This window comes from Emys orbicularis, chromosome 2, assembly GCF_028017835.1.
Source record: "Emys orbicularis isolate rEmyOrb1 chromosome 2, rEmyOrb1.hap1, whole genome shotgun sequence".
In the NCBI taxonomy this organism is placed as follows: domain Eukaryota; kingdom Metazoa; phylum Chordata; order Testudines; family Emydidae; genus Emys; species Emys orbicularis.
The window spans coordinates 74267649-74293998 of NC_088684.1; the positions used below are offsets into that span (position 1 = coordinate 74267649).

General features: G+C 44.5%; 1 protein-coding gene across 2 annotated transcripts in view; it reads right to left on the minus strand.

Annotated features, from left to right (window-relative positions):
- UBE2V2 (ubiquitin conjugating enzyme E2 V2) overlaps positions 1-26350 on the minus strand; it is a 47681-nt gene that overhangs the window by 13777 nt on the left and 7554 nt on the right. The window contains exons 2-3 of one of the 2 annotated variants that reach the window (XM_065398192.1): positions 19836-19981; positions 2309-2434 (exon numbers count right to left, since the gene is read on the minus strand). In XM_065398192.1, coding sequence (XP_065254264.1) covers positions 2309-2434; positions 19836-19981 — 272 coding nt within the window. Of the gene's footprint in view, positions 1-2308; positions 2435-19826; positions 19982-26350 lie in introns of both variants that reach the window. The other variant, XM_065398191.1, reaches the window with a different exon arrangement.

A 26350-nucleotide genomic window follows, 5' to 3' on the forward strand; every position in this document is an offset into this window, starting at 1 on the left:
TTTTCAACCTTTTTTTCTGGCGACCCAGTTGAAGATTGTTGATGCCCGCGACCCAACGGAGCTGGGGATGAGGGTTTTGGGGTGTGGGAGGGACTCAAGGCTGGGGCAGAGGGTTGAGGTGCGGGGGTGAGGGCTGTGGGGTGGGGCCAGGGTTGAGGGGTTTGGGCGTGCAGGAGTGGGGTCCAGGTTTGGGGAGGGCTCTGGGCTGGGGCAGGGGATTAGGGCGTGGGCTGCTCTCGGTCAGCGGTGCAGCGGGGGTGCTAAGGCAGGCTTCCTGCCTGTCCTGGCACTGTGGATCGCGCTGTGCCCCGGAAGCGGCCAGCAGCAGGTCCGGCTCCTAGGCAGAAGCTCTCGCCCACAGGCACCGCCTCCCCCAGCTCCCAGTGGCTGGTTTCCGGTCAATGGGAGTGCGGAGCCGGTGCTTGGGGTAGGGGCAGCGCACGGTGTGCCATGGCCCTCCCGCCTAGGAGCCGGACCTGCTGCTGGCCGCTTCCAGGACGCACCGCCGTGTCAGAACAGGTAGGGACTAGTCTGTCTTAGCCGGGCAGCACTGCTCACAGGACTTTAAATTCATCAAGAATTATAACATTCAAAAACCAGTCAGAGAACACTTCAACTTCCCTGGACACTCAATTACAGACCTAAAAGTTGCAATTCTTCAACAAAAAAACTTCAAAAACAGACTCGAACGAGAAACTGCAGAACTGGAATTAATTTGCAAACTGGACACCATTAAATTAGGCTTAAATAAAGACTGGGAGTGGATGGGTCATTACACAAACTAAAAACTATTTCCCCATGCTAATTTTCCCCCTACTGTTATTCTCACCTTCTTGTCAACTGTTTGAAATGGGCCATCCTGATTATCACTACAAAAGTTTTTTTTTCTCCTGCTGATAATAGCCCACCTTAATTGAGTAGTCTCATTAGAGTTGGTATGGCAATCCCCATTTTTTCATGGTGTGTGTGTGTGTGTGTGTGTGTGTGTGTGTGTGTGTGTGTGTCTTCCTACTGTATTTTCCACTGCATGCATCTGATGAAGTGGGTTTTTGCCTACAAAAGCTTATGCCCAAATAAATTTGTTAGTCTCGAAGGTGCCACAAGTACTCCTCCTTCTTTTTGCTGATACAGACTAACACAGCTACCACTCTGAAACCTATTAGAGATGAGTTACTATACCTGAAACAGTGACGATCAGGCAGGGCAACCTTCAAGCTTGCTAGTGGGTTCTGTAGTCTACTATTTACAGTCCCACATAGGCGTTGCAGCAATTTTGCAGTTCACCAGGAAGACCTCTTAATTTTGTTGTTGTTTGTAATTTTGTTCAACAAAAACAGTTGAGTTTACTAAACCCAACTCCTATTTAGGCACTAGCCCCGCACAGGCAAGTCATATTGACATCAGTGGGCAATGCAATGGTATTGGGAACTATCAGTGCTAATCCAGTTGCAGGAGTGCGGTCTTAATCTGTGTTTATACAAACTATCACTACTCTGTGACCAAGGACAATAAAAGGACACTGTCAACAAAGAGAAAAAAAACACCCTTCTATATGAAATATTTTCTCCTACAAATAATACCTATGATATAAACAAGAAAAAAAATAGTATTTTTTTATTTTACTCTGATAGCACTTTGTATAGTCAGTTTCAAGGTTTCTCCTGGATTACCAATTTGTCAATGGGATTGCGTTAGTCTTTCACAAACCACTTCACTTGTAACCCATGCACATTTGATATGGAATTTATTGAGAGGCCCCCAATTTTCAAAACAAAACTGCATGTTAAGTTTGGAACTTCATCTGGAGTCTCTTAGCTAGCAAATAAGAACATATTTAAAGACTGCAATTTCATTCTCAGTACTCCCCAAATTTAAAATGTCAAGAGTAACAAAAGTCATTTATAATTAATGACTTGCATTAGATGAAAGCCCTACCCAAAACTGTTCAGAGATTTAAATGATCCTTAGTGGTTAAGTAAGGTAGATATCGAAAGTCTTGAGCAGTACAGCATTCCATATTCTTCGGTCAACTCAAGCGTCATTGAAGAGGAATACTGTAAAGGAGCTGCTTAAACACAAAGCTGTTTTACTCAACTTAAAAAGAACAGCTTCAATTTATACCTGCATACTGTTTGCAAGCAAAATAATCACAAATTAAACTATTTGTATAAACAAATGATCGTTTATAATGTACAATTTAACTATGAAGACTCTTTCCCACCCACCCATAATGCTCAATGGAATTTTTACTATAAATAATTGCAGAGTACAGATTAACAAGGAGGTTAGTTTTACCATTTGAACTTACCATTCCATTGGAATTATTTATTCCATTCATATTAATTTTAGTTACAAATCTAACTGTTGGAGGTGCTTCTGGATATTTAGGTCCACACTCTACTTTCAGACTGTATATTCTGTTTTCATAGTTTGTCTAGAAAGAAAAAAACAAAAAGATTAATGCATCTTACTGAAAGTTGTTATTTAAAAAGTACTTTAGAGATACACAAACATAGCTAAGCTGGGTTAGGGAGAAGGAATATGTAATGGGATGATTTTAACTGTTTTTATTATTTTACAGTTGATGCCTTTGCTTACTTTTTGACACATCAATGCCTCAGTTATCTTGATCAGCTGATCAATGTGCTATATATTTTTTGAGCAAAGATTTAACTATGTTAAAATAATCATTGCGTAAAAAGGCACCTATTATTAGGTATCGCAAGCACCACATACGAAAAACAAACAAAAGACATTTAAAAAAAAAAAAAAAAAAAAACTATATAGAGAAAAGCTAAGCCACACATACACTTCCTCCCCACCCCTGAACTCTGGCACAAGGGCAAACCTAAACCATCGGGCAAACCACTCCTACCAAAAGGTAAATCCTCTAATGCAGCAAAGATCAGGACAGGGGAAGAGATAGATGAAAATAAAACAAAAGGAGAAAAGCCTAGAAACAGTCAAGAACAAAGACCAAAATAAATGGAACTTGCAACAAATCCTGTAGAAGCAGTTAAGAAGCAACTATGGTAGAACAACTCCAGGAACAAATTCCACAATTTATGGCTTATGAGCAAGAAAGCTCTGCCTGAACATAGAACAAAGAAAACCAATCCAACTGCCAAAGAGGACATGATCAAGTATTCAGGGCTAGATTATGAAAGGATTTATATGCTATGACATTCAGTTGTACCTCACTCTGGCAACCAACTCTCCCTTTCTCCTCTACACAGGAGCAACCATAGAAGCAGCTACTTTCTGTAAAAACTGGTTACCTACATTCCTACTACTATTGTTCTTCAAGATGTCCTGCATATGTCCATTCCACATGTTCGCACCTTGCAGTTGTCTGAGAACTTTTCCCCTCAGCAGTACCCGTCGAGGCAGCTCAAGCACCCTCTGTTACCACATGTCACTGCATGCTCGTATAAGAAGAGCCACCCCGACCCACCTCAGTTCCTGTGTACCAGGTAGACTCTGATAGAGAGGAGGAGGAGGACAGGTTGTGGAATGGACATGTGCAACACATCTCCGAGAACATCAGTTACAGAAAGATAGGTAACAGTTTTTAAATTTGAGTGCTTGTACATGTCCATTCCACTGTAGGTGACTCACAAGAAGACAAACATGGAGGTGGGCTCAGAATCTACCCGAACAGTGATTATGGGACAACTCGCCTGAAATTAGCATTGGCCCTGGACTGACAGGAAATGGCATAATGAGAAGAAAGAAGTATGGACTGATGACCAGAACATTGCTTTACAAATTACTATGATAAGCACTCGTGCCAAGAAAGCCGCTGAAGTTGCCTGTGCTCCAGTAGAATGCACCAATACTCTAACTGGGGGGGGCCTATATTAGCCAACTGGTAGTATAAACAAATGCACAAGGAGATCGAAGATGAGATTCTCAGAGTGGAAACTGGCTGGCCCTTAGCCCGGTCCAAAACTGTGTGGAAGAAGATCTATAGTACACTCAAGGTAGAAAGCTAAAGCCCTTCTCACATCCAGTGAAGTCTCCTCTCACCTTTATGCACATAAGATTTCAGGAAGAACACTGACAAACGGATTTCCTAGTTAACATGAAAATTAGAGACTACCTTCATGAGAAATTTTGGGTGAGGGCAAATAAATTTTATCCTTATGACAGGAGGCTCTGACACTAGGGCTCTCAACTTGCCCACCCTTCTGCTGAGATAATGGCAACTAAAAATGCTACCTCTATGGAGAGCTGGAGCAAAGAGCAAGTTGCAAGGGGTTCAAAAGGTGGTCCCATTACCTTTGCTAGGACGAAGTTCAAATCCCATGGGGTATAGGATCTTGCACATGTGGGTACAATCTGATCAAGCCCTTTAGGAAACTGGTAGTGATGGGGTTGGAGAAAAGGAATCTACTATCCACCAAGCTCTGGAAAGCTTAGATAGCTGCCAGATGTCCTCTTATAGAGCTAACTGCCAAACTTTGATGTTTTAGGTATAGAAGATAGTTAAGTACGAGGCTCAGAGGTACATGCTTTGGGGATATGCCTTTCTTCTGGGACCAAATGGAAAAGCGCTTCCATTTATGCATGTAAGTGCCCCTATTTGAGAGTTTTCCACAATTCAGAAGCACTTCCAGGACATCCTTAGAACAAGATCTCTCCAAAGGCATTAACCACTAACCATCCACACAATCAGGTGGAAGTCTCACAGGTTGGGATGGAGCATGTAACCGTAATCCTGAGAAAGCAAGTCTGGATCCAGCAGGACAGTGGAGGGTTGACTGACAAGGTCAGCAGGGTCAAATAACAGTGTTGACAAGAGCAAGCCAGTGCTATAAGGATGAGATGAGCATGGTCTTGTTTGACTTTGAACAAGACCCTGGGCAGCAAGGGAATCGGAGGGAAATCATACAGGAGGAGGTCCTTCCAGGGTAGCAGAAAAGTATCTGTCAATGAGCCTGGGCTGACAACTTCCCAGGAACAAAAACGATGGCATTTTCTGTTGGACTCTGTTGCAAACAGGTCCACCTGGGGAATCCTCCAAAACTGGAAGATGGATCTGATTATGTCTGGGCGTAAAAACTGCTCGTGGTGATCGGAGAAGGTCCTGCTCAGTCGACCTGCCAACATGTTCTGCTTCCCTCGAAGGTAATCAGCCCTGAGATGAATTGAATTGGTTATGCAAGAATCCCAGCGACAATCTGCCTTCTGGCATAGGGAGGAGTATAGTTTACGCAGCTCTGTTTATGTAAGACATTGTCGCAGAGCTGTCTGTTAGAATTAACAAGTTCTTCCCTGCTGTATGTAGGAGGAAAGCTTAACAGCCTAGTTGTACAGCTCTTAACTCCCAGACATTTATATGAGCCATTAGATCCTGAGGCAACCAGAGACCTTGATGCTGCAGGGACCCCATATGGGTCCCCAAACCCAGGGCTGATGGTGTCTGTGATTAAAGTGAGGTTTAAGTGGTAGCCATGGGATAAAGGCCCCCACCCTCAGACTGTCAGAGGTGCAGCCACCAATCCAAAAAATGACAAAACTGACATTGACACTCAAACCACATTGTCCAAATGACGACTTGGGGCATGTACCAACGCTTGCCATGCCTGCAGCTTGGCATGTTGAACCACATATGTACACACTGCCATGTAACCCACAAGGTTGAGGCAGCTGCATGCCGTGGTGAGAGCTTTCAGCTGCAGCACCAAGCCCCATACTGCTTCGAACCAGGATTATGGCAGAAAGGACATGGCCTTTGTGGAGTCTAAGAGCACCAATAAACTCTTTCCTCTGTACGGGTTTTAGAATTGATTTGTCCCAATTTACTAGGAGCCCCAGTGCATCGAATGTGGACAGGACTGTAGATACACTAGATAACACCTGAGCCTCGTACTGACCTCTGATCAACCAGTTGTCCACGTAAGGGAACATATGGATTCCTGATTTTCATATATTTGCTGTCGCCATTGCCATACATTTTATGAACATCCAAGGAAAGACAGAGATCAGATGAGAGCACTGAACTGATATTAGGCCCTATTTACCAAAAATCTGAGAAACATCCAATGGTTGTGCCATACTGCAACATGGAAGTAAGTGTCCTTGAAGTCAAGGGCAGCATAGCAGTCCCCCTGTTCCAGGGAGGGAATAAACAAGACTAGGGTAACCATGCAGAATTTTATTTTGTTCAACTCTCCTAGATCTACAATAGGCCTGAGACCTCCCTTTGCTTTGGGGAATCAGAAAGTAGTGGGAATAGACGCCTTTCTCCCTAAGGCACAATGGGACTTCCTCTATGGCCTTTACCTGAAGTAGTGATGGGACCTCCTGCTGAAGAACAATTCTGTGACAGTTGTCCCTGAAGAGAGATGGGGAAGGGAGAGGGAAAAGAGTGGTAGAAATGAACTGGAGGGCATATCCTAGTTCCACTGTGCTTAAAACCCACCAATCCAACGTTAAGTGCTTGGGCCCACATAGGAAGTGGAATAAGCAATTTGTATACACAAGGTGGGAAACAGATGGAACTACAGTAACTGATACATTGCCCTTGAGTAACACATCAAAATGTCTGTTTGGATGAGGCGGCTGGATGGGATGAGCCCACGGATGCTGAAGAGGAGGGCAGCAGATGTCGTCCCCTATAACTCCTTCCCTTTCTCCTCAGTGGATTTTGAAACCAGGGAGGAAAGTCCTGATGTCTGTATGGATGTTGAGGACGGAACTGCTTCCTCTTTGTTGCTGGAGTACAGATTCCAAGAGATTGTAATGTCGCCCTGGGAACTTTTAGGCTATGGAGCCTATTGTCCATCTTATCCAAAAACACAGAGGGACCTTCAAAAGGGAAGTCCTAGATGGTCTGCTGGACTTCTTGGGGAAGCCCAGATGACTGTAACTGTCCTGGAGAGCAGTTATGGCAACCACCATTACTGCAAACTCCTGCCTACAGTCCTCTGGTAGTTTGTCTTTAAATTTTACAAAGTTCTCCCAGAAGGTAAAGTCAGTGTGGCTCAGGAGTGCCTATTACTTCGTAATCCTAAACAGCAAACTCCATGCAGAATAAAGTTTGCATCCAAACAAGTCTAGCCTCTTTGCCTTTCAGTAACGATGCTTGGTGTCCTTTATCTTTCCCATTTGTTAACAGCTGCCGCCATCAAAGAAGCTGGAGGAGGGTACAAATACTCTAGATCCCTCAGAGGGGATGTAGTACCTCCTTTCAGCTCACTTTGCTATGGGAGATAAGGAAGATGGTGTCTGCCACAGCCCCTTGACCCAGCTCCGTAATTGCTTTGTTAATCAGCAGAGCCACCCTGGCAGATACCTGATTGTCCACCAACTCATGGACACACCTCCTCTGCCTGAATGTCAAGAACAGAGAACACCCTTCTCAATAGATCTTGATGAGCCCTGTGGCCCTCTGGCAGTGGTGAATCACTTGCTGCCACAACAGTCTCACCTGGTGACGATGAAGAGGACACCACAGGATTCCAAGGTGGTAGCTGCTCCATGACTTGTGATGGGGAAGCTGGTCGAGAGACTTCTGGCTGCAGATCTCGGTACTGAATACCACAGAATGATGCCCCCATAGCAATCTTAATGCCAAAGAACAAGATGGTTGCAAAGAGGGCCTAACAAGAGAAGGGACACCCCATGGTGTCCAGAACTACCACGGATATTGGCTTCAGACCCAATTTAAACTTGGCAATTGCCCCTTAGGATGCAGAGGCTAGTGCTGTGACTGTTGCATGACGCTTGGTTCCCAAGTCTCTGCTGGAGGATATGCCTGCTATCTTGGATGGGACACAGATGAATGCACTTCAAAGAGGAAGAATCTGAAACGTCTGTGCCAGCCATCTATTCACACCCTCCACGCTATTGTAATAAGCTTTGTACAAAGCATGCAAAGCATTGTGAGGTATCATTTGAAGATTATAATTTGCTTGTTATTATTGTCCTGGTAACATGTATGGCAATATTGTATGTGAAATTATAAGATATCCCTGTATGATGTTATTAACACATGTTCCAAACCCCACAGTCCTGCCCAAACTGAGATTGGTAAACAGGTCTGTCCTAAACAAAGGCATGTGTGCTCTGCTTCATTTGCATTTAAGCAGTAAACAGAGTCATCAAGCAGGAAGAGAAACAAATAAAGCTCAAAACAGGTGAGAAAAAGCCAGCAGTAAACATCCTTCCACATAGACTCTCTGTGTCCTGGTGCCCAGCTGGAAATGTTTTTCAAGAGAGGGACAAACTATTAAGAGGAGGGACAAACAACCCAGGGCACTCCTTTGTCTCCCTGCCCATTGCATTCACTGCACCTGAAGCAACAAAGGAAGCATTCATTGGACTCAGGGGTGAAGAGGTCCTGACACCTGTCAGGAATGGTCTAGTTCAGGGGTGGCCAACCTGTGACTCTGGAGCCACATGCAGCTCTTCAGAAGTTAATATGCGGCTCCTTGTATAGGCACTGACTCTGGGGCTGGAGCTACAGGCGCCAACTTTCCAATGTGCCAGGGGGTGCTCACTGCTCAGCCCCTGGCTCTGCCACAAGCCCCGCCCCCTCCCCTGAACCTGCCATGCCCTCGCTCCTCCCCAGAGCCTCCTGTGCACCACGAAACAGCTGATCAGCAGGTGTGGGGAGGGAGGGAGAGGCACTGATCGGGCAGGAGGTGCTGGGAGTGGGGAGCTGATGGGGGGCTGCTGACGTATTACTGTGGCTTTTTGGCAATGTACATTGGTAAATTCTGATGCCTTCTTAGGCTCAGGTTGGTCACCCCTGGTCTATTTATTACTTAGTCCTGCCTTGAGTGCAGGGGACTGCACTAGATGATCTACTGAGGTCCCTTCCAGTCCTACACTACTATGATTCTATGACCTAAGAAGTTTGGTCAGTAAGACTGCTGAAAGCGATGGTGAGAAAACTGTGCTTTGAATTTAACATAGTTTGTTAAATTAGGCATCAATAATGTTTTATCTTAATTTGTCTTGCAACCATTTCTGACTTTTAAGCCTCATTACTTATATTCACTTAAAATCTGTCTCATTGTAGTTAATAAACTTGTTTTATCTAATCCAGTGTGTTTAAATTGAGGTGTCTGGGCAACTCCATTTGGCGTGGTGACAAGCTGTGTGCATATTATTCTCTTAAAGGAATAACAGACTTAATATAACTTGTGCTGGCCAGGATAGGGCTGATCAGTACAGGACATACATTTCGGGGGGTAAATTTAAGACAGAGGGTGTGTTGGGGTCACCCTACAGTATAACCAAGGCTGGTGAGAGCCAGAGTGTAACCCAAGATGGCTGGCAGGCTGCAGTTACACACGGACACTGAGGGTGTGGCTTGCATGCTGGAAGGCTGTTTCTGAGCAGCCCAGGTGGGTGCTACTTACAAGGCACCCAAGGTTGCAGGGCAGGGGTGACACAGCTGCTCATTAGACTGGAGTGCACCCTGCTATGTCACAATGTTCAACATCATGGGGTGAGCAGAACAAGTTGGGACTGGGGCTAGGTAACCTGAGCCAGGGGATTGCGATACCGGGGATATCATTGGAGCCTTGCCCTTTGACTGCACCAGCCTTTCCAGAAGCGTTGGAGGTAACGGTACCATGAGTTCCTGACACGGAGAGGCTGGCATGGCAGGCGTAGGTACTGACTATAAACTTTCTTGCACTTCTGGGGATACTGCTACTGGGAGGCTAAGCAAATCCCTTGCAGTTGCATACACCTCCAGGGTGGTTGGAAGCAGCAATGACTGATGGTTCTGCACCAGAGATCTTTTGGGGGATGCCTTTGATGGACCCGGTGCAGGTTCTGAAGGTGGTGATTCCTTCTTCTTAGCTGAAGAGTGCTCCAGTGAGAGACTCTCCCTCAAATATCTTTGAGGGTATGTCTACCTTGCAATGAAAAACCTGTGTCTGGCCCATGCCAGCTGACTTGGGCTTACAGGGCTCAGGCTAAGGGGCTATTTAATTGTGATGTAGGCATTTGGGCTTGGGCTAGAGCCTGAACTCTGAGACCTTCCCATCTTGCAGTGTCCTAGAGTCTGGACTCCACGTAGAGCAATGGCATATGGCAACAGAGGGTGCTTGAGCCATCTCGATGGGTACCACTGAGGGAAAAATTTCTCCAACAACTGTGCACGAGACGTGCACACACCTACAAAGGAATGAAAACGTGCAAGAACTCAAAGAAAAACTGTTGTAGACTCTAACAATGTCAAGAGAAGCCCAATTTGAAGTTTATTACAGCAGACTAGCATAAACATGATCAAAGCATGGAGGACTGCGGTCAGTTCTACAATAATTGAATTTTCTGAATAATCTACAGCTGTAGATAGCAATGGCCACTCGAGGCCACTGACATACAGGCCTCCATCCTGAGAAAGCAGGTCAGGGTCAACCCAAGTTCCATACATGTCTCACCAGTGCATATAATAGGAACCCAAAATGGCATCATGCTCCTCAAAACTCTTTCCCCTATCTACAAAGAACCACCCTTAACCTTCAAGTATCAGAAGGGTAGCTGTGTTAGTCTGAATCTGTAAAAAGCAACAGAGGGTCCTGTGGCACCTTTAAGTCTAACAGAAGTCTTCTGTTAGTCTTAAAGGTGCCACAGGACCCTCTGTTACCCTTAACCTTGTATGTCACAGTTAGCTGTCACAAGTAAAAATTTCAGCTAATTAGTCCAGTGACCAAGAGACTGTCCACAATAAGGCCAATTAATAGACAAAGTAAGGATTATAGCAATGACATCACAATCCATATCATCAGATTATCTCCCGTGAGAGGGCTCTATATACACAGAACAGCAAAAGGGACAGAATGAAACAGTGGGAAAGATCTCTGGCTGAATACAGGACAGTGCTCATAACCACCCTCTAATTCCTCCCTTCTAGGAATGGGTAGTCATCCAAGGGCATCCAGATCCTTTTTTAGGGATCACAGCTTTATCACCAGCACCTGCAAGTGAATAGCATAAAAGACTGCTAAAAGATCTGAGTGTCATCAGGAACAATTTTTTATTATTCAGTGCCAGGAGTAGATTTTCAACTACATTAATCAGGGCAGCCTTGATATGTAGACAGTCTAAAAATTCCATTAAGATGAAAAAAACCTTGAAGCTGTACAGTCACTATGTTTTCCAATTTTCTTCCCTGAAAGAGGGAGTTCTAAACAGATTCAAACACCACAGAAATTGATGAGTAGTTTTGGCTTGTGGCTACAATTCCTAAAATTTAGGACAATCTTCTATTATTCATAGAGAAAACAAGGATACTCCAGAAATCTGAGGGCCTAATGAAATGAAGCATGTGACTGCTAAAGATTTAGGTTTAATCAGTTGCTCTTGTGGTGAAAAAAGACATATAGAACAGAATATAAAACTAGTTGTTTAAAAAGACAAACAGATCAATCCATCATCCCACTGGGAACTGGAATCAGCAGCAGTATAGATGGGACAGAGCTTATTTATAATTGCATAGAACCAGTGGATATGAATGGAATATCAATCCCAGCTCCAAATGACCTCAGGACTTTCTTGTGAAATAACTATCCCTCCATGTTCCTATTCACCGGTCAACAACCTTTTGTTCAGTGGCCCTGCTGCCATTGTTTCCTTACTCTGCAGCTATCTAATACCTTCATCTTCAAAGCAGAGAAGCTCTTAATGCTCTGAGCAACATTAGCAATTTCCTGTTTTCTGCCAGAAGCTACACACTGCCTACAGTAGCTCTTCTCTGATTCTATTACCTCCAGGTGTCTGTACCCCCTGAAATTGCATATGGAGTTGTTTGTGCTAATGTGCTGCAGCTAGCTTGAGTGTCAGGTAAAGAATGAGTATGTGTAGCTGCTTTCCACACTCCAGTCACATATGGCTGCTATGTGTGCATGTTTGTGTCCCTTTGCACTGGACAGCACAGGAAGGCACAGCACCACTTTGATCCCCAGTTTCCACTGGATGGAAAAATAAGACTGCTTATATTAGTTTCACACAATTGGGAAATACAGTAACTCCCCACTTAACGTCCTCTCGCTTAACGTTGTTTCAATCTTACATCCCTGCTCCATTACAGAACATGCTCCGTTTAAAGCTGTACAATGCTCCGCTATAACGTTGTTTGGCTGCCTGCTTTGTCCACAGCTGGCAGCCCCCTATCAGCTCCCCTACCTCCCCCCCAGTGTCTCCCGCCCGCAGACCCCCGTGGATCAGCACCTTCCCCCTGTTCCCCCCGCCTCCTGCCTGCGGCAATCAGCTGGCTTGTAGCATTCAGGAGGCAGGAGAGAAGAACAAGGACTCGGCGTGCAGGCTCCCCCTCTCTCAACGCCGCAAGCCAGCTGATTGCCGCGGGCAGGAGGAAGGGGAGGAGGGGGGAACCTGCGCTCTGCGCCCTCGTTCCTCCCCACAGCAATCAGCTGGCTTGTGGCGTGTTCAGGAGGCAGGAATGAGGGCGCGACGCGCAGGTTCCCCCCTCCCTCCCCTGCCTGCAGCAATCAGCTGGCTTACAGCGTTCAGGAGGCAGCGGAGGGAGGGGGAGCCTGCACGCCGTGTCCTCCCTCCTCCCCCCTCCTTCCTGAATGCCGCAAGCCAGCTGATTGCCATGGGCAGGAGGCAGGAGAGGGAGGGAGGGAGGAATGAGGATATGGCATGCGGAGTAAAGGGGGAGAAGAGGCGGGTTAAGGGTGGGGGCTTGGGAGAAGGGGTGGAGTGGGCGGGCCGAGGGTTGAGCCCCCATCCCTGGTGCTTGCAGAGTAGGGGAAGCTACCACTGCTGCTGCTCAATGTGCTTCTCCTAGCCTACAGCACCTTCAGCCCCCTGGCCTGCCTCATGGTCTCCAGTGCCAGTGGGCTGTGCCTGTGTGGGGTAAGGCGGGGGCACCTCCCAACTATAGTACTGTACTGTATGTACAGTATGTTTGTAAACACACAGCACATGCACACTACCCCCACCCCCAGCGATTCACTGTTGCTTTATGGCCCAACGGCCCTGCTCGGGAATAGGGCTCTACACCAAGCGCTTGCGAGGCCACCAGATACCTGCAAAGCAGCTGAGGGTAGTGCACAGCAGAGGCCCTGTCTTGCTACAGAATAAACAATGTTTTATCTGCTCCCCCCCTTCGCTGGAGGGAGGTAAGAACACAGGGGGTAGCAGCCTGCCCAAAGCAAGTTACAGGAATAGAGTTCCAGCACCTGCTTCGCTGTAGCAAGGGGGAGAAGCGGCGTAGAGATGCACAGAACCTGGCCCTACTCCTATGAAAGTCTGAAATCCACAGGAGTTTTGCCATTCACTTTAATGCCAGCTGCATCTCTCTGCCCCTGCATGCACACAGCAGAGAGGGGCACAGCCCTGCAGCAAATGTTATTTTCCTCCTCTTACTACATTGGCTGCAATGCTGCCCGGGTGCTGAGTGCATGGTTACTAAGGGAGATACAGCAGGGCCATTTTTCCAGGGCACCCTGGAAGAGAGGCCTTTCGTCATCCAGGAGGGCTCCTGTAAAAGTAAGAACCTGCAAGAAAGTAAGAACCTCCATAACTAGTCCTAGCCTAAACCCACAGGACTTCCAGTAGGGGAGCAGATTACCATGGAGAATGACATGGGTTTTCCAAATACTTTCCCTTGAAATAGTTGATTGATGCTGCATGACCCCAGCCACTCCAGGCTGAAGGGAGTGAAGAGTAGCACATGCATGTGCATCCGGAGAAGCATCACCCGGCATCATGAGTCAAAAACATCCAGCAAGTGATAGTAGAGTGCCTAGCAGTAGCAGTACCACTAGCAGCAAGAAAACCAGGAAAACCAGTAGTTTGGGTATTAGACTAGACATTTTAAAGCGTTTTGATGCAGGCAAGCGTGCAGTAGACACTGGCATCACTCTAGGTCTTACTCCAACCACCGTGAGAACAATTCGGAATAATGCCAACAAGATCAGGGCTAGTGCTCAGTGTGTAACACCGCTTAGTGCTACTACAATAAGTCGATCAAGAAGTAGTTTGCTGGAAAACATGGAGCGTCTTCTCTCACTGTGGATAGAGGACCAAAACCAGCGAAACATACTCAAAGTTTGCTAGTAATACAAGCTAAGGCAAAAAGTTTGTATGACAATTTGAAGAGAGACCAAGGTGAAGGATCACAGACAGAGACTTTCACAGCAAGTCGGGGATGGTTTGATCGGTTCAAGAGGCGCTTCCACCTGCATAACATCAAGATGTCCGGTGAGGCGGCTAGTGCTGATACTGCAGCAGCTAAAAAATTCCCTGACTATCTCAAGAAAATAATTGAGGAAGGTGGCTATTCCCCTAAACAAGTCTTCAATGTCAATTAAACGGGCCTGTACTGGAAGAAGATGCCTGAGCGGAGTTACATTTCCGGAGAGGAGAAGACAGCGTCCGGATTTAAAGCAGCTAAAGACGGTCTAACCTTGCTTCTAGGTGGTAATGCTGCCAGAGACATGAAGATGAAACCACTGACAGTGTACCAATCTGAAACACCACGTGCTCTCAAGGGATTTTCAAAAGAACAACTTCCGGTCATTTGGAAATCCAATAAGAAGGCATGTATAACTGGAGCTATTTTTTCAGAATGGCTGACTCTCTATGCCATCCCTGCATGGAAGGAATACTGTGCCAAATAAAATCTTGAAATCAAGATTTTCCTGCTTATTGATAATGCACCGGCTCATCCAATCAACCTGGACGACCTGTGCGAAAACGTCAAAGTTGTCTTTCTGCCACCTACCACCACATCACTCATCCAACCCAGGGACCAAGGGAGCCATCGCTGCATTTAAGGTATATTACTTACGTCGTACTTTCGACCAGCTCATCAGAGGCACCGATGGGGAAGGCAAACCTATGATTTGTCAATTTTGGCGTGACTACAACATCCTGAAGTGCATCAATAACACTGGTGAGTCCTGGGCTGAAGTTACTCAGGCATACATGAATGGTGTGTGGGGGAAGTTGTTGCCTGAATGTGTCAATGACTTAAAAGGATTTAAATACGTTGTCCCCACTATGAAGAAAGATATCCTCGGCTTGGCCAAGAAAGCAGGTTTTGATGAGGTGGAAGAAGCCGACGTTACACAACTTCTGCAATCACACGGAAAAGAGCTAACAAATGAAGATCTGATGCAACTAGAGGTGACGAGACCAATGGAAGAAGAGGGCCAAGAAGTAGAAGAACCACCAACCCATCAAAATTTGACTGCCAAACATCTTTCTGAAGCTTTCCAAATGATTGAAGCTGGCTTGCAAATCCTGAGTGATGACGATCCTGACAGAGAATGCAGCTCCAAAGTGATATGGGGAGTTGGTCATCTAATGACTTGTTATAAAGAAATTTACCAAGAAAAAAAAGGAAAGCAAAACAACAATCTCTAGATGTGTTTTTAAGAGTTCAGCAAGATCAGCAAGAGGAGCAGCCGGACAATACACCCTCTTCCGCTCTCTGACTCCACAACCTCAACCAAGCTTCATACTCAGCAACGATGATTGTACTATTAAATTGCTTGTTTAAAATGGTTTAAAGTGTATATAATGCCTTTTGCCTGGCAAAAAAAATCTGGAACCTAACCATAATTCTTATGGGGAAATTGGATTCGCTTAACATCGCTTCACTTAAAGTCGCATTTTTCAGGAACATAACTACAACATTAAGTGAGGAGTTACTATAGATAGATTTAAACATCTCTAAGGATGTTCTGTATAATCTAAATATTTTTTTAAAAGCCCTATATTTAAGAGTATGGGACTAACAGCAATGGCGTGGGCCAGACAGTGCAGAAAAATGCTGTGTGGGGAAACTGGTACAATTTTGATAATCACCTCAATCATGACCTGCAATGACCCTATTATTACTGTCTCTATTTAATAGAGACTGCCAACCATCCAAAAGTTTTTAATATGGAATAGGCTAATACTAACTGCATGTTCACTTGAGACCCAAGTTATCAATAGTTCATTTTTGGGGCCATGGTATTAACCTCATCACTGGAATCATAGCATTGAAAAGCTAGTTCCCAGTCTTCCACAGTTCACATGGGCACAGGGCAATAAAATTTGATGATCTTCCTCCCCCAACTTTCCTTTTGCTCCCAGTTGCTCACCCTCATCCTGAGTCCCTTAACCTTCCTCCAACTCCTAGCTTGGGGGATTGACCCCACCCTCCCAATTCTCACTCCTGGTAGGGTCCTACTGTTTCCAACCCCCTGAGCTCATTTGATCCACCACGTCTCTTTGCTCATACCCCCTAACTAAATAATAAAATATTGATGGAAAATAAAACCATAAAGTTTTAAACTAAGCAGAATTTGAACTTGCATCCCAGCCTACATGGTCTCTCCTGCACTCTAACCAGCAACACCAAAAGGTTTGCTGGTTGTCTACCCTATGGCTCAAATTGAAGCAGATAACACTAGGTTGGTGACTTGGTACCTCTCCCCCACAAGGCTGTCATCTTGTTCTACAGAATCTCACTTTATTTAAAGAAAAAGATATTGCTAACCCTTATGGTACTGAAGAAAACCTTCAAAATGTAAACCAAGCACAAACCACACAGTGACATCTGCCTAATTCCACACACAATTCGAAAGTATAGCTCAAAGGTGTTACCACCACCCTTCTTTTTTTATTTTTTATTTTTTTTTTTTAAAAAGGGTGTTAAATCAGATGCCCAATGATGATAATTTAAATGTTTACATCAGGGATGGGCAAACTATGGCCCGCAGGACCATCCTGCCTGGCCCCCGAGCTCCTGGCCCGGGAGGCTCGTCCCCGGCCCCTCCCCTGCTGTCTCCCCTCCCCCACAGCCTCAGCTCGCTCGCTCCGCCACCGGCGCAATGCTCTGGGCGGCGGGGCTGTGAGCTCCTGGGGGAGCGCACACTGTGCTGTGTGGCTGCGGCGGCGGCAGCGTGGCCCGGCTCTAGCCAGGCGGCGCGGCTGTAGCACCACCAGCCACCGGTGCTCCAAGCAGCGCGGTAAGGGGGCAGGGAGCAGGGGAGGTTGGATAGAGGGCAGGGGAATTCAGGATAGTGGTCAGGGGCGGAGGTGTGGATAGGGGGTGGGGTGGTCAGGGGGGAAACAAGGGGTTGAATGGGGGCAGGGGTCCCGGGGGGCAGTCAGGAAGGAGGGGGGGTTGGATGGGGCGGCAGGGGGCAGTCAGGGTCAGGGGTTCCGGAGGCAGTCAGGGAACAGGAAGAAAGGGTGGTTGGATGGGGCATGGGTCCCGGGGGGGCCATCAGGAATGAGAGGAGGGGTTGGATGGGGCGGCGGGGGTCGGGGGGCAGTCAGGGGACAGGGAGCGGGGGGGTGTGGATGGGGCAGGGGTCCCAGAGGGGCAGTCAGGGAACGGGGGGGGTTGGATGGGGCAGGAGTCCCGGGGGAGGGGCAGATAGGAGGTGGGGGCCTGGCCACGACCCCCTCCCCTAACCGGCCCTCCATACAATTTACGAAACCCGATGCGGCCCTCAGGCCAAAAAGTTTGCCCGCCCCGGTCTACATGGTAAACAATTCCACTACTGATCAAAGCATGTAAGAGCAGGGACTAATGAGTCCCACCAATGGAAGCCAATCCTGCAGAGCTGAGTGGGGCATTTGAGCCCCTGCCATGACCAGGCCAGCCCACTTCCTCAGGGTAACGAGTGTCTAGACTGCTCTGGTAATGGGCAGGGGTCCAAGAAGCACTCTCCTAGTGGCTGCTGCTTCTCCCACTGCTGGAGGCTGTCTGCAGATCCAGGCAAATACTACTGTATCCAGGGCTTTGGAGCGGAGCCCGGAGCTGGAGTGCGGAGCAGCTCCGGAGCAGTGGAGCTGCAGGTTTTTGCCTGGAGCTGGAGCGGAGCCGGAGCACAGCTCCAAAGCCCTGACTGTATCAGTTAACAGGTTACATTTTAAATGCTTTTCTCTACAATGATGAGAAGGGGGATGGGAGGATTTTAAATAAAAGCTTAGATTCTGACATCACACAACTCTGGAAACCAGGGTCCAAGGCATGTAACTATTGTGCCTATACATTATTTGCCCTTGCCCCTTGGTACAGCGTTCCCTCTAATTTTTTATGTCCATGTGTAAAATGAATTTTGTTATGTGCACCAATATGAAGGTGATGTGTCACACATCACCTTCATATTGGTGCACATAACAAAATTCATGTGGTGGGGTGGGGCCAAGAAGTTGGGTGCAGGAGATGAGGGCTCTGGCTAGGGGTGAAGGCTCTGGAGTGGGGCCAGGGATGAGGGGTTCAGGGTGTGAGGGGGGCTCAGGGCTGGGACAGAGGATTGAGGTGCAGGTGGGTGCAGGCTCTGGGGTGGGGCGAGGGATGAGAGGTTTGGGGTGCAGGCTGCCCTGGGGCTGCAGTGGGAGAGAGGACTCCCCCCAGCCCTCTCTCGCCGCAGCAGCTCGGGGCTGGCAGGGAGGGGCACAGGGCTTAATAGGCAGCTGCGCAGCTTAGAGGAATTTAGCCTTGGTATATCCAAACCTCAGGAGCCTAGCAGAACACGTGTGATGATATTCTGAACCTCTGCACAATCTACTGCAAGTGACAACTCATTCCAGTTTCCCAAGTAGGCTGAATTTGGATTGTTGGTGGAGCTTGGGGAGTGCCATCATTATACCCCCCAACTATCAATATGAGCCTTAGTTTACTTCTTCCAATAAGACTTATGGCAGGGAGGGACTTACAGCGCAATAAACTATAGCACTGCTATAATGGTCACTCAACGCTAGCCGTAAAAGTAACCTAGCAGCACAATGCCGCTTTGAGTGTCAGCCCAAATCTCTATTTACATAGAAGTATGTTTTGTACTCGATTATCACTGAAGCTGCTTGTCAGCAGATTTCCTTAGCATAAAAACACCCCATTCTAAGATCTGTCCATTCATTTTTGGTGATGCTCGTATAAAAAGAAATAAGTAACTTAGGATTACTAGTTGTTTTGCAGGGTGTTTCATTGTAAAATATATTTTAAAGAAATTCAGAGTTCAGTTGGAACTTAAACTTTTGTTAATGCTACTTTGTCTCATTAGAGGTAACTATTAATTGTCTGGTCTTTGAAGGTGACACTGGTGGATTTTATACATGAGCTACATTCACACACTGCGCAGTAAATTATGTGATATAGTTGAAAATACTACTTATCCTTTCTCTTAAATTCTGTAAATTTCTCATACTATAGGTGTCTGTCAATTTTTAATGATATTGTTTATCATATGCTCCTTGTAGATTTAGTTCTGCAGTAAAACATCACCTCCCATGTAGCAAAAAGGTGGTTGAACACCCCAACAACAGTTCCTGTATAGAATTAGTTTGCTATCATAAGGCATAGCTGCATATTAATGATGGAAATGCAGCTTTAATTTGTGCCTATATTCCAGGCAGCAATAGCCTCAAAGCACAACCCCTTTACACAAGTTACTCAATAGACATAAAAATAACTGCAGAGATGTGGATACACACAAGCTATTGCTTTGCTGAAGACATAAATATGTGCCTACACCATGTGAACCTTAGGCCTGTGCAATGTTCTATGCAATTCCTTCTAGCCTTTCTACAGATTTTAAGGAAATCAGAATTGACGTGGATAATTCCCCAACACTGACTATAGGCTTGCTGGCACATATCTGAGTGTACTAGAACGTAGCTTCTCATATTTAACTCAAGTTACTTCATCAGTCTATGATTAGTTATAAATTGAAGACAGTTTAATTTACAACTGTTCTGTCACAATCTATCGTTGCAACTATGCATTTTTCATTTTAAACATTTTTAAATGAATTGCTTCTCTAAAATGTAATCTTAATATAGGATTTTGTACCGCCCACAAACAAAAAAAAATAGAAGATTTAACCTACTGTACTGACCCTTGGTGGTCCAATAATCATGCCTGTCCACCTTGTAAGTGTCATATCTTCATCATCTTCAAGGCCCCAGCTTACTGTACCATCGCCTACTCCTTTTTGACCTTCTTCAAGTTCTTCCAACAAGCGAAAATTACGAGGGACTTTAACTATTTAAATAAAGTGAAGTAATGTAAATAGCAATGTTCACGAGAAAACATAAATCAGAGATTATTTAATTTATAGCCTGAATGACATCTTAAACATCACAATTTAATATCATTTCAGTCATAAAAATCCTCATAAAGCACATCTGGAATATTTTTAGGCACCCAGTTTGAGATTAAGTAATTATGTTGCAAATCCTACTGTGTTCAAATAATGAAGTATTATATAGTAGCAATATGTCAAATAAAGTAACCTGCTATCTTAAATGCCCACGGTAAATGTGTTTAAGAAAACAGTAACTCTGGGTCTAAGCATACCACCAGATACATTCGTAAATCTAAATAGCCATATGCTAATAGATTTCTCCCTGCTGCTTTCAGCTACTGTGCCACAAAGACAATGAAATTCAGATTATGGAATTTTCTGCACTGCTAACAATAATTTTGTTCTTAAATTGGGAATGTATCAAGTCCCATTGTTCCGGACTGGTGGAGTAGAGAAGTTATACTAGGATTATAGCAGCAGTGTTGGGACCACACACATTAGACAGCACGGTAAATGGAGTGCTAGGTGACTCCAGCACCTAATAGATTGCCATTACAATACAATTATAATACATATATATTTATTTTCTGTAACAACATTCCAATTGTCATAGTGATCTAATTATATGTAACCAAATGCACACACTCCCATCACTGCCACTTTGATTACAAAAGGGCTTGAAAAATTGTACGAGATATCTGACTAATATATAAAAGACAAAAGAAGTGGGCCAAAAGCGATGTCCAGAGGTCACACCTTCAGTCTGTCTGCTCTTGCTCATTGGTATCCCAAAAATCAGAATGAGCCTGACATGATCCTTGTCAGTTTCACTACTGCTCAGAGGATTCCTGACTGTTTCAGTGAAGCTGACCAGCATCTTGTCATTGGCCAAACTATAAGCAGCAAGAGAAGCATGGACGCTATCTTTGCAGACTCATGCAGACAAAATTACATCAGTTTAAATTTGCTAAGTTTTCAGAACCATATGGGCTAGAAACTTTTAATATATGAAAGAGCTAAATGGGACATCATTAAAAAAAGCTCACTTTTCTTCACAAAAACAGGAACACTTAAAATAAATGTAAGTGAAAGAAATTAGAGGAAACAAAATTCTCTGGGCTAAATCATCAGCTGGTAGAAGTTTGCATAACTCCACTGAAGTCAATGGACCTACACTGATATACCTGGCCCTCTATCTTTTCAGTTTGTTTATTTTATGCTTTTGACAACACCTTGTAAGTAGATTTCAAGGCCAGAAGGGACCATTTGTGATCATCTAGTCCAACTTACCTATATAACAGAATTTCCCCAAAATAATTCTAAGAGCATATCTTTTAGAAAAATATCCAATATAGATTTTAAAATTGCCAGTGATGGAGAATCCCACCATGACACTTGGTAAATTGTTCTAATGATTAATTACTCTCAATGTTCAAAAATTTAAGCCTTCTTTCCAGTCTGGATTTGTCTAGCTTTAATTTCTAGCCATTAATCATGTTATACCTTTCTCTGCTAGGCTGAAGAGCTCATTATTAAATATTTATTCCCCATGTAAGTATTTGCAGACTGGAACCAAAAGTCACCCCTCAACTTTCTCTTTGTTAAGCTACACAGATTGCCTTGAGTCTGTCACTATAAGGCAGGTTTTCTGATCCTTCAGTCATGGCTCTTCTCTGAACCCTCTCCAATTTTTCAACATCCTCCTTGAATTGTGGGCATCAGTGCTGGACATGCAAAGTACACAGGTAAAATAACCTCTCTATTCCTACTCAATATTCCTTTGTTTATGCATCTAAGGATTGCACTAGCTCTTCTGGACACAGCCACTGGGAGCTCATGTTCTGCTGACTACCCACCATTATCTCCAAGTCAGCTTCACTGTTCTCCTGTATAGCCAGTATAACTCCTAACCTACAAACACTTAATTACACATGTAAATTTACTCATTTAAGAAATCCCATTGACTTCAGTGGAACTAATCCCATGTGATTAAATTACACACACGCTTAAGTGTTTGCAAGATAATGGAGTAAATTAGAGTTTCCAGTTTTGATCTTTTACATTGCAACAGGGGGTGGGGGGGAAGCACAAACATTTTAAAATAGGAAAAAGTTATTTTAAAACCAAAATTGGCAGATATTTCTGGGGCAGGTGTAATTCCTGAAACTACATTGAAATTATTCAGTTTTTTAAAAATTGGTCAAAAACAACAATTTAGGCCCTTCACTTGCTTGGAAATGCTTCACAGTTACCAGTGGTGAGTAGATTTTTCAAGCCCTAATTTACAGTAAACAGGTTATGTAGCTTAATGTGATAATGCAAAAAACTATTCACTTCTTAAAACCAGCATTCAAAATATAGTTTTAGATCACAATTACCTAAAGTGAAACAGTCATTATCAATATCAGAAAGAAATCACAAATGTTACACATTTTGAATATAGCAGCCTATTAGGAGAAAGAGGTCAGAGCAGAAGTTTATAGACATGAAACAAATTTGAAACTTTATACTATTGTAAATTTTATTAACATTATTATAAAACTAAATTTCAAACGCTGTTTTTATATGTCACTGTTGGCAAGTATCTTATTTGAATTTCTACAGGCAAAAACCAAAATATTGCAAACCAAGACCTGATCCTACAAACATTTAAGCAGGTACTAACTTTACTCATATGAATACATCCAACTGACTTCAATAGGACTACTCATTTGCTTAAAATTAATCATGTACATAAGTGTTTGCAGCATCAGGCATTAACATTGTATTTTTATTAAAAGCTTCTCTTTGGGGCATAAAATCTTTATCACTTCAAAACAAAATTGCTTTCAGTATTAACAATAAAAAGTTATTTAGACTTTCAATATATAAACAAAGTTAGTGTTATTTTTTATTTTAAAATAAAAAACACAGGCCAAATTTTTAAAAAACATTTAGGCGTCTCTGGATGGGATTTTCAAAAGCATCCACTAATATGAACTACAAACCTTGATGAGGGACTATAACTTAGTTGAAGCACCTCTGGTTTCTTGACTTGTGAAAGTTCAATATATTAGAAGATGGTGTAGGTGCTATTGCTTATCAATTTCGTGTTTGAATTTATCAGTAAATAAGGAGGAGGCGGCGGCCCTGGACTTGTCTTTAGCACAAAGGAGCACTTTAAGTGTGAAATATCTTAGCAGAATTTCAGATGTCACCGATTTTTTTTCTAACAATTCAGAAGCAATTAGGTTTGCTAGAGGGAAAGTTGCCTCTTGAGCAGAGCTGTTAACTCCACTACTGACACACTTTCAGCTGCAAGTATTCCCCCCCTTCTCCCTCTTAACAACTATGAGGGAAAATATGAGACCTGAGGCCTAGAGTTCAAGATCTATTAGAAAAATTTCAGCTCAACTCTGGAGGCAGCGTCTTTCTCTGACAAACCTCCTACAGTTCACCGGTAGGAAGTCCCAGTCTGATGGATCTCTGCAGGACAGACCATAAACCTCCTCCTCCCCTCTCCAGCTTGCCTCGGAAGTGGAAAAGTGGACCAGAGAACAACTTTGCTCTGATGAACCTCCTGTGATTCAAAGAAGATATGCCCTCCGACAAACCTCCTGTGGTCTGGCAGAATTCTATTCTGATGAATCAGAGGAAGCTTATGAGAGCACACTTCTACTCTGCCCTTCTTCTCCACTCCCAGACCCAAACCTCACTTATTGCCCCATGCTCCAGCCCCTGAAACCCAACTCCCAACCACATCATCTTCTCCCCAACACAATTAATTTATAAAAAGTGATAGTATGTTACAATGATCCTATATATAATGCTTAAAACTGAATGCGGCATGCATATACAGAAGCATAAGTATCAGAGGGGTAGCCGTGTTAGTCTGAATCTGTAAAAAGCAACAGAGGGTCCTGTGGCACCTTTAAGACTAACAGAAGTATTGGGAGCATAAGCTTTCGTGGGTAAGCATGATAGTGACTGTGGGTACATGGAGGTCAGGAGGAACAAGTTGTGGAGTGAATACGAGTACACTAGTGATATGAGAGCACAGATATGAAGAGGCATGGGAGACACTGGAGCACTGCAAGGCCGCTAATACGGATCAATGCTTACAGCTATTCACATTAACATAACAATGCTGATAATTGTATTTAGGTTCTATCTATACTGCATTTTTTGAACATGTGCAAACCCTCAGAGAACGAGCATAGAACTGGCATAAGACTAACAATTAGCCCACAGCAATATCATTATATTAGGGGTCTGCACCAGTGTATCTACTCTGATATAGTTAAAAAAGGCAAAACGTTGGGAAATTCTCACACACGAACGAGACTTTCACCTTATCGCTATTAGTAAATGTTCACTGAAGAAACTAAAATAAATCTAGCAACACTGGTGCAAACTCATAACATACAGGCAGCTAAACTGATTTAGATGCATTTAAACAGTACTAAACTATCTTACATTTTAAATGGATATCATTACACAAGTGCAAGCTTTCTAATATAGGTAAGGCCTTTGTTAATTTAGGGCTTGTCTATACTTGACATGCTACAGTGGCAGAGCTGCAAGGCTACAGTTGTGCAGCTTTAGGGCCTCAGTGTAGACACTCAACACCAATAGGCAGTAGTTTGGTCCACAGAAGAACTCTTCCATAGACCTAGTGCCGTCTACACCGGGGGTTAGGTCAGCCTAACTACCGTATATACTTGATCATAAGCCAGTTCGTTTATAAGCCACCACCCCATGGATAAGTAAAAATGGAACAAAATTCATGACCCGTTCATAAGCCAACCCTATAATTCAAGGGTCAGCAAACTTTGGCTCCCAGGCCATCAGGATAAGCCGCTGGCGGGCCAAGATGGTTTGTTTACCTCAAGCGTCTGCAGGCACGGAGGTAAACCTAAAGTAAACAAAGTGTCCCGGCGCACCAGCTGCCGGGACAGCCCAGGAACCCTACACTCTCCCCATCTCATCCCTTCCCACCTTATCTGGGGAAGGCCAGGGGAGGATGTCTCTGGCCTGGCTGGAGCTGCTCCGGCAGGCTGGGCAGCGTGGCCACAGCCTGCTCCGGCGGGCCAGACCAGGCGGCATGGCCGCAGTGTGCTCCAGTGGGCTGGGCCGGGGCGGCCACAGCCTGCTCTTGGGGCAGGGCCGAGCGGCACAGCTGCAGCCTGCCAGCCCCGGAGCTGCAGCTGCTTTGGAGGCTGGGGGGACAGCAGCGTGGCCAGAAGCGGAGAGACTCTGGCCCGCCTTTTCCCTTCTGGCTCTGCTGGCTGTGCTGCCTCTCCTTGCTCCCTCTGTTGGAGGGAGGGGCTGTGTCTCACCTCTCCCTCTCTATACCTGTTCATAAGCCGACCCCCTTCTCTGGTGCTTCCCTTTTTTACTAAAAAAATTTGGCTTATGAACGAGTATATACAGTACATCATTCAGGTTGTGGATTTTTCACATCTCTGAGTGACATAGCTGGGTTGACTTAACTTTTGAGTGTTGACGTGGCTTTTGAGTTAAGTTGATATCCTGTATGTTCTAGTAATGCAAACTAAAAAACCCACAAGGAAATAAGCAGGTAAGTCTTTAAATAGCTCATCATTCAACACCTCAGGGTTGCTCGGGAGGAGAGTGGAGATAGGTGAGCTGAAAATTGTGGAACGGAGGTAACTGAGTTAGAGATGAGGAGCTAATGAATGTAGCATAGATGGGATGTTGAATAGTTTCACTGCTTATTGCTGTACTTTTTACTATTTACATTCCTGGTATATGAAATGGCACATTCGGGGATTTGGCAAATTGCCAATTTTATTAGAAATTAGATTTTGTACAGCAGAAAGTGACACAGGCAGCTGTGAACTCAGGCTTAGCTCAGGGCCCATTCTCTGTCCCAATCATTTAAAAGACACTATAAACATTAAAAAATAAAAGTTACAAATTTAATTTGATGAAGCCTAATCTTTTCATTGTATCTTTTTAGAGTCCAACAAAAACAGTTATTTTAACTCCAGCATTGCAACCCTAAAACTGAAACCAACTATACAAAATTGTAAATGACAATCGACTTTTCACTGTCCAACTAGAGAGAATGAAAAAAGTAAACAAGGAGTATGGTGAGAAGTAAACTAGAGTTTAAAATAATTCATTTTTAATAATCCAAGGTGGTGGTAGTCACATAAGTAAAGAAATTTGTTTATTTTCCATTTATAGTTTTAAATCTTAATATCCTTTTAAGATAAGGTGAAGGAAGGCGATTTCATGGTTTCATCAGGAATCATAACATTCAAAAACCAGTAGGGGAACACTTCAACCTCTCTGGTCACTCAGTAACAGACTTAAAGGTG